Genomic DNA, 12,020 nt, shown 5'->3' on the forward strand with positions numbered 1-12,020 from the left:
CCTTAGGGAGGGACAAAGAGGCTGGCAGAGAGAACAGTTGAGGCACTTGGGGAGTTACCCATTGCCCTCAGGGAAAAACCTGAAGCCCAGGGTAGAAGGAGACAGGGCCTAGGCTTGAGTGGAACAAAACAGCTACTTTCCAGAAGACACTAAGGCACTGTCATATGGCCCCCAGCTTCATCCCTCTCATTTTGTCACTGCCTTTGGTGGAAAGAACATCAAATACAAGGGAGGGCTGGGCAAGAGGGCAGTGCTGGGAGCTGCAGTGTTCTAGGCCTGGCCCCCTGTGAACCTGAAGTGGGGCTGGAAGGAGGGGTCAACAGTGTTTTTTGGTGGCCTGTAGTCACTCCTGACGTCCTTCCAGGGCCTTCACTGGGCGCACAGCTCGGGCCTGGGGAAGATACACACACTTACTCTCCACTCAGCTCCACTTCTCTCAGAATCTGTCTTCTGGTCCTTTTGCATATTGACCTAATCAAAACACTACCCCTGGCTAAACCCTTAAGAGCAAAAATGTGGTTTCAGGTTCTCAGAGATCAGCATTGTTGGGGATCCCAGAGCAACAAGTCCCCCTGGCACTCTGCAGAGATCAGGAGCAGAGAACATGGCTATTGTTGCTAGAGCCTCCACCCTTGTCCTCCTGGGCACTCACAGGTCTTCGGGGCACACAGGAGATCTGGGGAGGGTCCCAGTGACCATTCTCCTGGCAGCGGATCAGTGGCAGGTTGCGCTGGGCGAGCCCTTTCCGACACCGGTATCGAAGCACTGTGTCTACTTCATAGCGCAGCCGTGAGCGGCCAAACAGTTGAGCCAGGGGTAGCTCTGGTGGGGGCCCACAGGACACTGCAGGGGAGACAGTCAATGGAGAGGAAAGAAGTAAGCTAGAACTTGACACAAAAAAGGCAAGGGTTTGGAGGGACCCCCATAATTGGTTATCCCTCCCCAGGTCTGGGATGCATCTCTCTGTGTAGCTTCACCCTTTCTTCCACATGCATGTAAGTTCCCTTGATACGAGGGTTTTCTCCCTTCCTTTGCTCGCCCTCACCTAACCCCATCTTGCAGGTATAGGACAGGTGGTAGTTACAAGGCACATCACTCCATTGTCCTTGGTCATGCCATACCATGACCACGCAGTTCTCTCCAGACAGGAAGTAGCTGTCAGGCTGTCCAGGGTTCCAGTTTTCGTAGAGCTGGTTTGGGGTGTGGGGACAAAGGCGATGGTGGATAGTTTTGGAACCCAGGAGCACTGGGAGAAAGAGAGAAGAGGGAAGGGTGGACCCACCAAGAGAGGGGAAGGTGAAGAGTTGTATTAAGAGGGTCACAGGGAAAGGATGGCAACTTGAGAAGAAAAAAGAATGAAGGGAAGGAATCGTACAGGAAGAAGAAGCACAGAAGAGGGAGAGTTGTCAGGGAGAATGGTTAGAGGGCACGAAATAGGGAAGCGGTTTGAGAAGTGATTGGAAAAGGGTGCTTCAAGGAAGTGAACTAGAAGATGAGGGGCCTCTCACCAAGGGAACACCATCTGACCACAGGAAGTCGCCTTCAATGGTCCTGTCATTGAGTCCGATCCACTGGTACTCCCGGTATTGATCTGCGGGGTGACCGCAGGGGAAACGAGACGTGCAGTGAGCTTGTTGGCCAGCAGATGGCGGCCGTGCCCGCTCTCGGGCAGTCTGTAGGTGACAAACCTGGAAGTCCTTCCCGCAAACCAAACCCACGCTTCCTGCCCCAACCAGTGCTTTCGGGTCAGATGGAGGACAAGGGGCGGAGGTGGAAGCGGGTGGGGGGGGGGTACCAAGCAGGGTAATTAGTAAGGGGCAACCCTGTGAAAAGAGTATAAACTTTTAATAAGGTCAGATCGAGAAAGCCGACAGGAAAGCGCGGAAGGTAGAAAGGAGCTTAGGGTGGGTTCCTTGAGTCAAGATCAGCTTCCTGTAGGATAACTAGACCCTCCGCAGCCTGAAGCCCCACCAGCTAACTGCGGAGTGTGTAAGAGCGAGAACGAAAAGTGAGTGGGGTGAGCCAGTGAACAAGGGGGTGAGTCAGTGGAGGGCAGGTGGGTGAGCGCGTGGCGGGGTCCCGGGCCCACTGTTGATGAAGTCCTGCTCCTCGGGCGTGCTGATGCTGGCCAGGTGCGCGCCCTGCAGCCGGCACTGGTTCTCCGCCTCCTCCCAGCTCCGCCGCGTAGAAAAATGCCTGTAGCACGCGCCCTGGAAGGCATCCCAGCCGGGGCTACAGAAGCGGAGGCCTGGGGCACAGGATGACGGGCAAATCAGGCGGAAGAACCTCAGAACCTTGAAGGGCAGAGTCCGCGAGGAAGAGCCTGGGCTCCACCCGCCCGGCAGAGCGAGGGGGCGGGGCTGAGGGACAGGAGGCGGTGCCTAACAGCAAGTAGAGGGAAAGGGGCGGGTCGTTGGGCCTCTGCCTCCCCCCACCCCAAAAAAGAATGGTGAACTCCGCCCTTGCCAGGAGAGTGGAAATTATCATGAATGGAGTTCAAATACCAAGGGTTCACTAAATGCAGTTTTCACTTGGACCCCTTGATAGAGGCCCATTGGTCCCAGTTAACAGATGAGCAAGTTTAATTTAGAGTGGTCATGGGACTCGCCTCATTAGGGACAGAGCCCAGGCCAGAGCCCTTTCCCTATAAACTAGCACATGTGGCAGGGTCCAGCCTCTAGATCTCCTCCCTCATGCCCCTCAGCACACTCACCAACATCGCATAGGTCCCCCCCATAGCCAGGCAAACACAGGCAGCGGACCCCTTCCTCCTCCTCCAAGCATGTCCCACCGTTATGGCAGGGGTTGGGGACACAGTCACCTGAAAGTGGAAGAAAGTGAGGTGGGGAGATGTGGAGAACACAACTCAGCAGCCTGACCCCCATCAGTAGAGGGTCTTCAGCCCTAACCTTCCTGTCCTGGTAGCCATTGCAGCACCCTGAAAGTTGACCCTGGAGCCCACCTCTGCTCATAGCCCAGCCCTGGGTTAGTGATTTCTTCCCTCTCTCCTCCATTGCAGCACTGGTCCACCCCTCTGTGAGCCATCTTCATGTCCACCAGTGTGACCAGTCCAGCAGGGGCTGAAAGAAGTGCCCAGAAGACCCTAGGAAGCCAACTGCAATAAAGGGAGACATGAGTCCTAGAATCTCCGGTGCCTCTCTCAAGGTCCGGGACGTAGGCCTCCTTGTCTGTATTTGTGCCAGGTTCAAGCACAGTTCTGCGTGGTTTAGGAGAGTTGCTAAAGTAACAGTGGGGTATGACCTCAACTCTACCGCCTCTGGGACCTGGTACTGGGGTGACTCAGGAAGACTGGACAGGGAGCTCTGGTGGACTATTGGCAAAAAGCTGTGCTGCAATCCCGAAGGCACGTGGTTCAAGTCTACCAACTGCTCCACAGGAGGATGGGCAATCTCCCCCCGGATGATTAACTGTCTCTGAAAACCTGCCAGAGGGTTAGCTATGGATCAGTTCAATGATACACAACAATTTGCTGGACAGCATCAGCTAGGCTCTTTCCCATGTCCCATCCCTTCTCTATAGCTCAGGAAAGAAGCTGCAGGTCCGTCCACAAACATTAAATACCACATAGCCTCTTTGCCTCTCCTTATCTCTTAGGACCCTTCTGCCTTACCAGACTCTCCTCTTTCCTCCACTTCAGGACCTTAGATTCTAGACTAGAAATCCTCTACTCCATCCCACTCTCACCACTGTCTCCTTCACTACTAGGCAGACTTTTTAGATGCTGCTCAGAAAGCCTGGAATCTGTCTGGATCCTGCTCCATCTGCCTAGGCCATCAATCTGGTTCCCTGGACCCTCTCATTCTCTTTCTGAATCCTGGGATGGGGGCGGGCTGCTCTCAAGCCAGGATGTGGGTGCTAGAAGAGTTCTCAGGTTCACCCCTCTGTCATCAGATGGCACAGGGGAAGTTGGTCCTACAGACTGACAGGACAAGGCAAGGCCTTCAGCCCAGAAATTAATATCTTGCATGGGCAGGGTATTTAGACTGGTCCACCTCCTCACTAGTGGTAGAGGCCAAGGCCCACAATGCTTCACTCTGGACCGAGATTCCACTGCATGATGGGGATCGGAGGAGGGGTGGAAAGAGGGGAAGCTGGAATTGATTCAAGGAATTTTACTGGGATGACCTAGCAGTTTTGGTTAAAATGAACCAACTGTTCCTGCACCACTCCCCCTGTTGCCTCCTCTCCTGCCAATGGTTTCTCCCAAGTTCTATTCCCCTGGGCAAAGGGGAGGTATTTTGTTTAACTCATGAAGGAACAGGTTAAGAGTCCTTAACACCCCTCATCCCTCCTACTGGACTCCTCCTGTTGCCTTCCCTTGCTCCTGTCAAACCCTGCAATGTTGAGAGACAGCACTTTCCGGCTTGATTCCCCATCTAGGTCACAGGTTGACCTCAGCCCGCTGGCTGTGGTCTGGACACACAGAACAGGATGAAGGAACTCTTCTTGAGACTGTTTTTGGTCCCTCCTTTACTGTAGGGTCAGCTACTATACACAGATAATTTTTCCTGTGGTCTAACACTCATTCCTCCTACTTCAAGCCAAATGACCTTACACTCATCCTTCAGTCTGGTCTCATAGCGAGGTTAGGGGTGACTAAGACTCAGAAGATCCCCCAGCGGTGTTCCTGCCCTACACTCAAACCACTGTCCCAGCCACGTGGTGCTGAACACACTCCAAGATCAGCTAGGGAAGGAGCCAACAGCTAGAAATGAATGCATGTGATTGAGAGGCAGGGACACCCAGTCCACCCTGGCTTATCTAGGAGAAGGATTCAGGGACAGGAAGCCCCAGGCGTCTCTAGAATTCCATAGCAAAGTTCAACTTTCTCCAAGTAAGAACTTAACTCTCCACTCCCTCTCCTTTCCACATTCTCCATCTCTGATTTGTGTCTTCTCCAGCACAGAGAACTTTTGAGATTCTTTGGGATTGGGAGGGTGAAATCATTCTGTAGTATGGGAGTGGTCATTAGTTCAGGGATTAGTGGAGGAAGGGGAGGTTGTGGGTGTGGGATGAGAGTTAGATGGCATTCCTCCTGCTGAGATGCAGAGGATGGTGACATAGGGAATGTGGGTATCACAAGGGCCTTTATGCCAAGGATTACCTTAGGTACTTCTCTGTCTATATGGGATAACCTGGATGGTTCAAAAGAATTACAAATGCACACACAGGAACACTCAAGGTTGTGTAGGCTTCCCCCCAACAAGAGTGAGGGACTAGAACTCCCAACATGTCTCTGGCTGGTGAGGGCATCTCTGGGATAAGATGCACAGTCACATTTAAGATCTCAGCAGTCAGAAAAGAAAGTGTTGACAGGAGGATATGAAAGAAAGTGTTGATAGGAGGGAGCAGCAAGAGACCAACAGACTGTAAGGATAAGAAAGGGCACAGGATAAAGATGAAAAGGGAAAAGAGATAGAGAGGAGAGAGATAAAGAGACAGATGGAGAGAGGATGAGAAGGAAAGGGATGGAGCCAAAAAGAAGCATCGAAGAGCTATGTAGGACACAGATTCATGGGATGAAAGGACCAGACAGTTAGAGATGGAGACAGAGGGTCTCAGAGTTTTGGTTATAAAGTGGTTTAATAGAGATTTATTTCCGAGGCTTGTTTTCCATGAAACAGTCGAAAAAATACTTCACAGAAGTAGTCGCTTAAGGCTCCATGGGGACAGGGGCTCTCCTGGGCTCCACAGGCTGTGAGAGCAAGGAAGGAACCCCAGGCTTCCCTGATTTCAGTGGGAGTCAGCTGAAGGGAGGGGCACTCAGGAGGCGGGAGGGGACAATGGAAGACCCTCCCCCCCACCCTGAAGAGTGCAAAAGGGGAGGGGAGACCCTGAGGAGGGGGTCGGTGCTCTGCAGGTTGGATGAGATGTCACAGGGTGAAGAGTCCAAGGTTAGAAGAGGGTCCAAGGTGGCCATTGGGAATTCTCAGGGTCAGGATTTCATGAATAAGGAGAGAGTCACAAGGTGGAGATCGTGGAGGTGGAGTTAGAGCTGGGGTGGAAGTCACAGGCAGCATGTCCAGGATTGGAGACCCACAGCAGAGGTGGGTAGCAGATTGAAGGTAAATGGCAGAAGGGTCTGGGACAATGATGTATTAAAGGACTACACATCAAGTGACCCAGAGCTGTAAGGGCAGGAAAAGGAGGATAAAGAGGAGCATGGGGCCTTGGGCAGAATTACCTGATGAGGGGGCCACGGCCACTCCACCGCGGCTGGCGCTGTCAGTGGGCAGCACTGGCTGGGCTCGCCCTGATGTCCCTGCTGGGGCAGTTCTTCCAGAATTCTCTTCTGAGGGGGACTCCAACTCCCTGGTGCCCTCAGGGACCCGAGTGGCTGGAAGCATGGAAGGGGCATCCTCGGAGCTCCCTGTCTCCTCATTCTCTCCTCGGGGGACCCCCAACAACTCAGGACCCCCAATCTCTTCCCCAATTTCTCTTGCCCCAAATGGTGTTGGAGGTGGTGGTGATGCCAGTTTCCCCTCTCTAGGAGTGGGAAGGGACTCAGTGGGTGGCCCACGGACCCGTGGAGGTCTGGGAGCCTCTGACTCTCCAGTAGGAGGCGGTGATGCACCAGGTCGCAGCTTCCCCCTCGCTGGTGAGGACGCCTGGGACAGAGACTCCACGGCTGATTCAGTGGGGAAAGTCGGCTCTGAGCTCGGGCTGCCAAACTCGTTCGGCCAGGTCCACAGGGCCTCATCCTCCACATCCTCTTCTTCCTCTTTCTCTTCTTCACCCTCATATTTCTCTTCTTCCTCCAACAACTTGCTTTCCTCTTCTGAGGACTCCGTGGGCGGTATAATGGATGGAGTTTCCAGTTCTGGGCAAAGCACAGAGGGTTCAGCACCAAGGACAGCGGTCCCAAAAACCCCAGGGGAGGAGGGGAATGGGAAGGGGAAGATGCTGGGTGAGGGGCTGTGAGAGAGGGATTCTTTGTACTCTATGGAGAACTTCAGCTTGAGTTTCAGTGTTGAAGGGATACTTGGGAAGACCCTGTGATCTATCATTTATCCTGGGAAGATATAGTCACTGCAAAGAAAAAAGAGCTCTCTTTCCAGGAATTATATCCTTAGTCCAAGTTCTTTCAGTCCTTTTCAAGCTCTCTGGATCAGCTCTGGGCACTGCCAGTGCAGCAGAAAGGATGGAGAATGGACAGAAGAAAAGACTATCCAGAGAACTGTGGGTAGAATGGTCTGGAAAAGCAAAGGTTGGCAGAGGGACAGCCCACATCATTTAGCTACTAAGAATGGATGTGGCACAGTCATGACCTCCACATTGACCCCTGCCCTTTCTGCCCCTAACTTTTCTCAGGCGTTGGCATCCCCAGTAAAAGGGATTTGAGTTACCTAGGAGTGTTCTAGGGGCCTCAGCGGGGTCTTCAGGAGTGGAGCTGCCACCACCTCGATCCTCCATGATGGGGATGGAGTAGATGGCTCCACGGGACTCGCTTTCCACAGTCTCCTGAGGCAGCTGCAGCTCTTCCAGAGTCTCCGTCACTGTGACGATGGCCTCCAGTCCATCAGAGGCTGGGTCAGAGGCTTCAGGAATGCCAGAGGGTGGGGCAGAGTCTGTGACAGGAGGAAAGTATCAAAATTAGGCTAAGCAGCCATCCTCTCAAGTCATGACTTGCAACATAAGTGCTCTGGGTTAGACTCACACACCATGAGATTCTCTTGCACCTGCCCTGAGGGCCCAGGAAGCCTCTCCGGGCTTTGTCACCCATTCTTCAAACATTAATCAAATGTATACTATTTATCAAACCACCTCCTCTTCAAAGGAATGTACATTCTAGGCATAGAAAATAAACATATAATGTTATAATGTAAAGAACAATTAATCAGAGTAAGGAGATAGAATGGTGGATGGAAGTCCTTTAAGTAGAGCAGTCAGTAAAGGCTAAGGTGAGAGATACCACCTTGAATCAAGGGGACAAGTGATAGATGGAATGACCTAAGCACCCTGGGACCCAAGATGGGTGGCAAGTTCATAAGGGATCCCTTCATTCAGCCTCACATCCCAAGATTCTTAAAGTGGAAGACTGCCATCATTCCAGCGGATATGAAGTCAGAGGTGAGGAAGAGCATGTAACAGTTACCACCTGAAGACCTCAGCTAGGATAACAGAGGAAATAAAGGTCTGTTCTGTTCAAATATCTAGATATTCAGAATGAATGTCCTTTAGGGAAAGGAAGAGAAAGGAGAAAACCAATGAAGCAAAGATGGAATTGGGCTAAGAAAAGTCCGGAGGGCCGTCTGCTCAGCCAGGCGAGACAGGACAGGATGCCCTTGCCCTCATCACCTGCTCCATCCAGTAAGCCTTGCTCCATGCCAGCAAATGAACCTATGCTCTTGCTTGCCTGTCCTCCACCTGCTCTCACCAATGGCTAGCCATTTGCAACCCTGCTCCTCTCAACTCAACTCTGATTCCCCCCCACCCCCACCCCGACCAGTGCTTGAGCTCTGGTGGCTTACTAGTAAGGAACTACACTGTCAACCCAAAGATAAATGGTTCAAATCCACCAGCTGCTCTGCAGGAGAAAGATGGGCAATCTCTTCTTGTATGATTAACTTCCTCTGAAAATCCACTGTAGGGTCAGCTATGAGTAGGTTCTGACTCAACCGTACTCAACAACAATAACATCATCATAGTTATTGCTGTAGTGGTTATTATTGTTGAATTTGTCCCAGAAATTCTTCTCAATTGGACCCATCTTCCTTCAGCCATCAATATCTCACTCTGTTCCCAGTCCCAGGCTGAAGATCTCTAGAGATAAATCCAATGGGCGTCATGCTTGTTACTCAGTCTCTCCTCCTGGGAGGTGGGAGACATCTCATTTTCCTTCAAGTTGGGACTCCCATGGCAAAAGCCATGTCCTTCCCTCAGGCCAGAGACTCCCTGAGGGGCATGGCTGTGTCTCTCCCCCCTTTTTCTGCCTCCAGCCCCTTGCACCACCACTGCAGGCTCCCATGTGGGGCAAGGACTGAGATGGCACACAGCAGTTTTCCCCAGATGGTTAGATACCCTCAGCCTGGACTCTGTGCCTCCCTCCCCTCCATGTCTCAAAATAAAATGTGAGAGGTAGCCATCTGTATATCCAACTGTTCCCTATGGGGAGAATTTTGTTGGTCCATCAGTCTTTGAGAGTTAAGGATCTGACACCTTTGAGTTTCAGGTTCTGGAAACTTCCTCTACCACCAGAAAGCACTTAGTTGGCAGGGAGCATTTGAGGAGACATCTGGTTGGAGGGGAGCATTTGAGAATGTCAGTCCTCCCTACTCTACCAACGAACGGCAATGGAACATAGTTGGCAGTAAACATGGGGAAGAGTTTTGAAACTGGAAGAGAAAATGATGAACTACTGGTGAAGAGCAAATAAAGAGATACCAGAGATCAGTCCATGGGTTACACAGCTGAGTGAGGAATCACACCCAGAATTAGAGCCCTAAATAACAAAGCCATACAACACTCAGGCTCCTTCAGAAAAACAGCAAGGCTCGAGTGACCTTTAGGTAAATCCTTGAGGTAGATCTGGAAGGGTTTGACTGTGCCCTTCTGAAGTTGCCTCGGCCTCTCCAGGGAGGGCAGCTCACCTCGGAAGCAGTAGACATTGAAGCGGCTGTGCTTGTTGGGGAAGCCAGTCTGGTTAGGGAAGAGGAAGAGGGTCTTGACACCAGGTAGGCCCCCTCCACAGCGCTGGCTGGGTGTCACAATAGGGTAGCGCACACTGCCATCAGCCAGCCACCCTGGGCTGCAACGGTCCAGGCCACCATCCCAGGCTGCATACAGCTGACCCGTGGTGGCAATCTCTGCACCCCTCTCCTGGCAGTAGATCCTTGCCTCTTCCAAAGTCAGCTTATCTGGGGGAGCACCCAGAAATAGCTCTCCTGTGTGGCACAAAGAGGGCTGGGTTACAAGGTAATTGGTTTAGCAGTCATTTCAATCAGGAATCCCCCAGAGCCCTTGGACAAGCTTCTCTAGATCTCAATCTGCTCATCTCTGACATGATGTCAGCTACCCTATTTCACAGAATCAGTCTGGATAGGACCTCAGTGTAGATATTGGAGCTGAAAGAAACCAAGCCCAACCTCTGCACCTTCAGGCTGTAAAGAATGAAACTGAAGCGCAGATACACTAAGAAACAAAGAATTATGCACAGCAGGGTCAGAAGTGTCACTTGAGAGTTTAGCTTCTTTGACAGTGTTTGGAGGAAGGGATTATCTCCTTGTCCTGTATGCCCAGTTCCTGGCAGAATCCCTTAGACACATGAGGGCCAGTCAAGTCCAGGTAAGTAGAGGGTTTCACAGGAGAGACTTTGGAAAGACCTGTGGTAAATCATGGAGCTCCATTCCCTGGGAACCCTTCCTTCACCCTTAATCACCATTTAAGTCTTCTGCATAACAGTAGACGTCATAGAGATCATCTGGGTCCACTACCCCATAGTTCCGAACGCCAGGAAAGCCATCCATGTCTCCATAACAGGCCTCTCGTGGGGTCTGGATGGGATACCTGGGAGGGAGGATACAAGCATCCCATACTAATCCTCCCAAATCTCAACGCCCTCTCAGTGCAGCCAATTGTTGATAGCCTGACTTCCTCCGGGCTCCACAAGGGCACTTTCTCATTGACCCCTGGGCAGGGTCCTCACCACCATCCTCAGTTCAGCCTCCTTCTCTGAAGCAGGGAGCCCCATCTACCCAACCTGCTGCAGCCCCCTCACGAAGAAATGGGAACCCCTGGTCCACAGTCCTAGCCCACCTCACGGTCTGGTCCGACAGCCAGCCGGCATCACACTGCTCATAGCCTCCGAGGTAGGCGGCATACAGCTGCTCAGGGGTGGCGATGTGGGCCCCGATGCGGGCACATGCCTCCTGGGCCCGAACGAAGGAGAAGGCATATCGGGCAGAGCCCTCCCGGTAGAGGAAGACAACCCCTGATGGGTGGAGAGGATTCCTGAGCCCTTGGGCTTCCAGCACATTGCCCTCCCCTCTGCCCTTGCCATTCCCCGGTAGACCATGAGTAAAGTTCAAAATGCTGTCACTCTACAGCATTGAGGGGCTTGAGTTAGACTGTGAGTAGAATTTCCTCTACGTGAAGAGAGAAAGGAGGTAACAAAAGGCAGCACCGCATGAGACCTCTCCCAGCTCTGCCTCCCACAGAGTGTGTTTTCCACCTCTGACTGTAGGCTCCTTCTGTCCTTTTTTGGAGACTCTTCCCCAGCCCCGTGCCCTCACCTTTGACCTTGACCTCCACAGCATCGCTACTGTCGTCTATGCCGTGCTGGACCTCGCAGCGGTAGATGCCAGAGTCGTTGGGCCGCAGCTCGCTCAGCACCAGGGAGACATCGGTGAGGGACGCAGGGTAGGCGGGCAGCGCCACGCGGAACCGGTAGGCCTCGCTCACCTTGACGCGGAGCCCTCGGGCCACCAGCACCTCGGCCTCACGGCCCCCGGATAAGAAGGTCCACTTGACCCGCGGAGAGCCCAGCACCGCCCGGCGGCTGGGCGGGGGCCTCAGGTAGTGCACGTGGCACGGGATGGTGAGGGCCCCGCCCAGCACGCCCTGTAGCGGGGCGTCGCCAGCAATGCGCACCCGGAAAGCTCGGTCCTCTAGGAAGGCGGGGTCGGCTGAGATTTAGCGCTGCGGACTGGCTGGGTCCCGCCCAGTGTCTGAGTGTGTGCGCGCGCGCCTTCACCTTAGGTTTCCTCACCTCATCCCCCAGAAATCCCTTTACCCCATATGTCAAACTCATCCATCCCAAAGTCTTCCAGTTAACCACAACCGAAAGGAAAGCCTTGCTCCCAGAATCTGCCAGTTTCTCCCTAGGATTCCCTGGATCTGCTCTAGGGTCCTCTAACCTTGACCATGTGTCATTTAGGCCTGTCTCAGTCCCCTAGTCTGCTCCCTTTAAAGTCACTTCCAGGATTTCTCCCAACTTCACCTCTATTTTGCATCCTAACTCTGTTCTTTCTCCCACAGTTCACCATCCTGGATCATACCCC

At 52.8% G+C, this 12,020-nt stretch overlaps 1 protein-coding gene across 1 annotated transcript in view; it reads right to left on the bottom strand.

Annotated features, from left to right (window-relative positions):
• Positions 1-6,134: 6,134 nt before the first annotated feature.
• The window catches only part of BCAN (brevican), a 6,245-nt gene continuing 359 nt past the window's right edge, over positions 6,135-12,020 (bottom strand). Inside the window, exons 2-7 of the mRNA XM_006895750.1 lie at positions 11,253-11,627; positions 10,777-10,951; positions 10,400-10,527; positions 9,612-9,905; positions 7,368-7,589; positions 6,135-6,841 (exon numbers count right to left, since the gene is read on the bottom strand). Coding sequence (XP_006895812.1) covers positions 6,135-6,841; positions 7,368-7,589; positions 9,612-9,905; positions 10,400-10,527; positions 10,777-10,951; positions 11,253-11,627 — 1,901 coding nt within the window. The remainder of the gene's footprint in view (positions 6,842-7,367; positions 7,590-9,611; positions 9,906-10,399; positions 10,528-10,776; positions 10,952-11,252; positions 11,628-12,020) is intronic.

The sequence above is a fragment of the Elephantulus edwardii genome, unplaced genomic scaffold (genome assembly GCF_000299155.1).
Source record: "Elephantulus edwardii isolate Elephantulus edwardi_28Jun2011 unplaced genomic scaffold, EleEdw1.0 scaffold00176, whole genome shotgun sequence".
Lineage (NCBI taxonomy): Eukaryota > Metazoa > Chordata > Mammalia > Macroscelidea > Macroscelididae > Elephantulus > Elephantulus edwardii.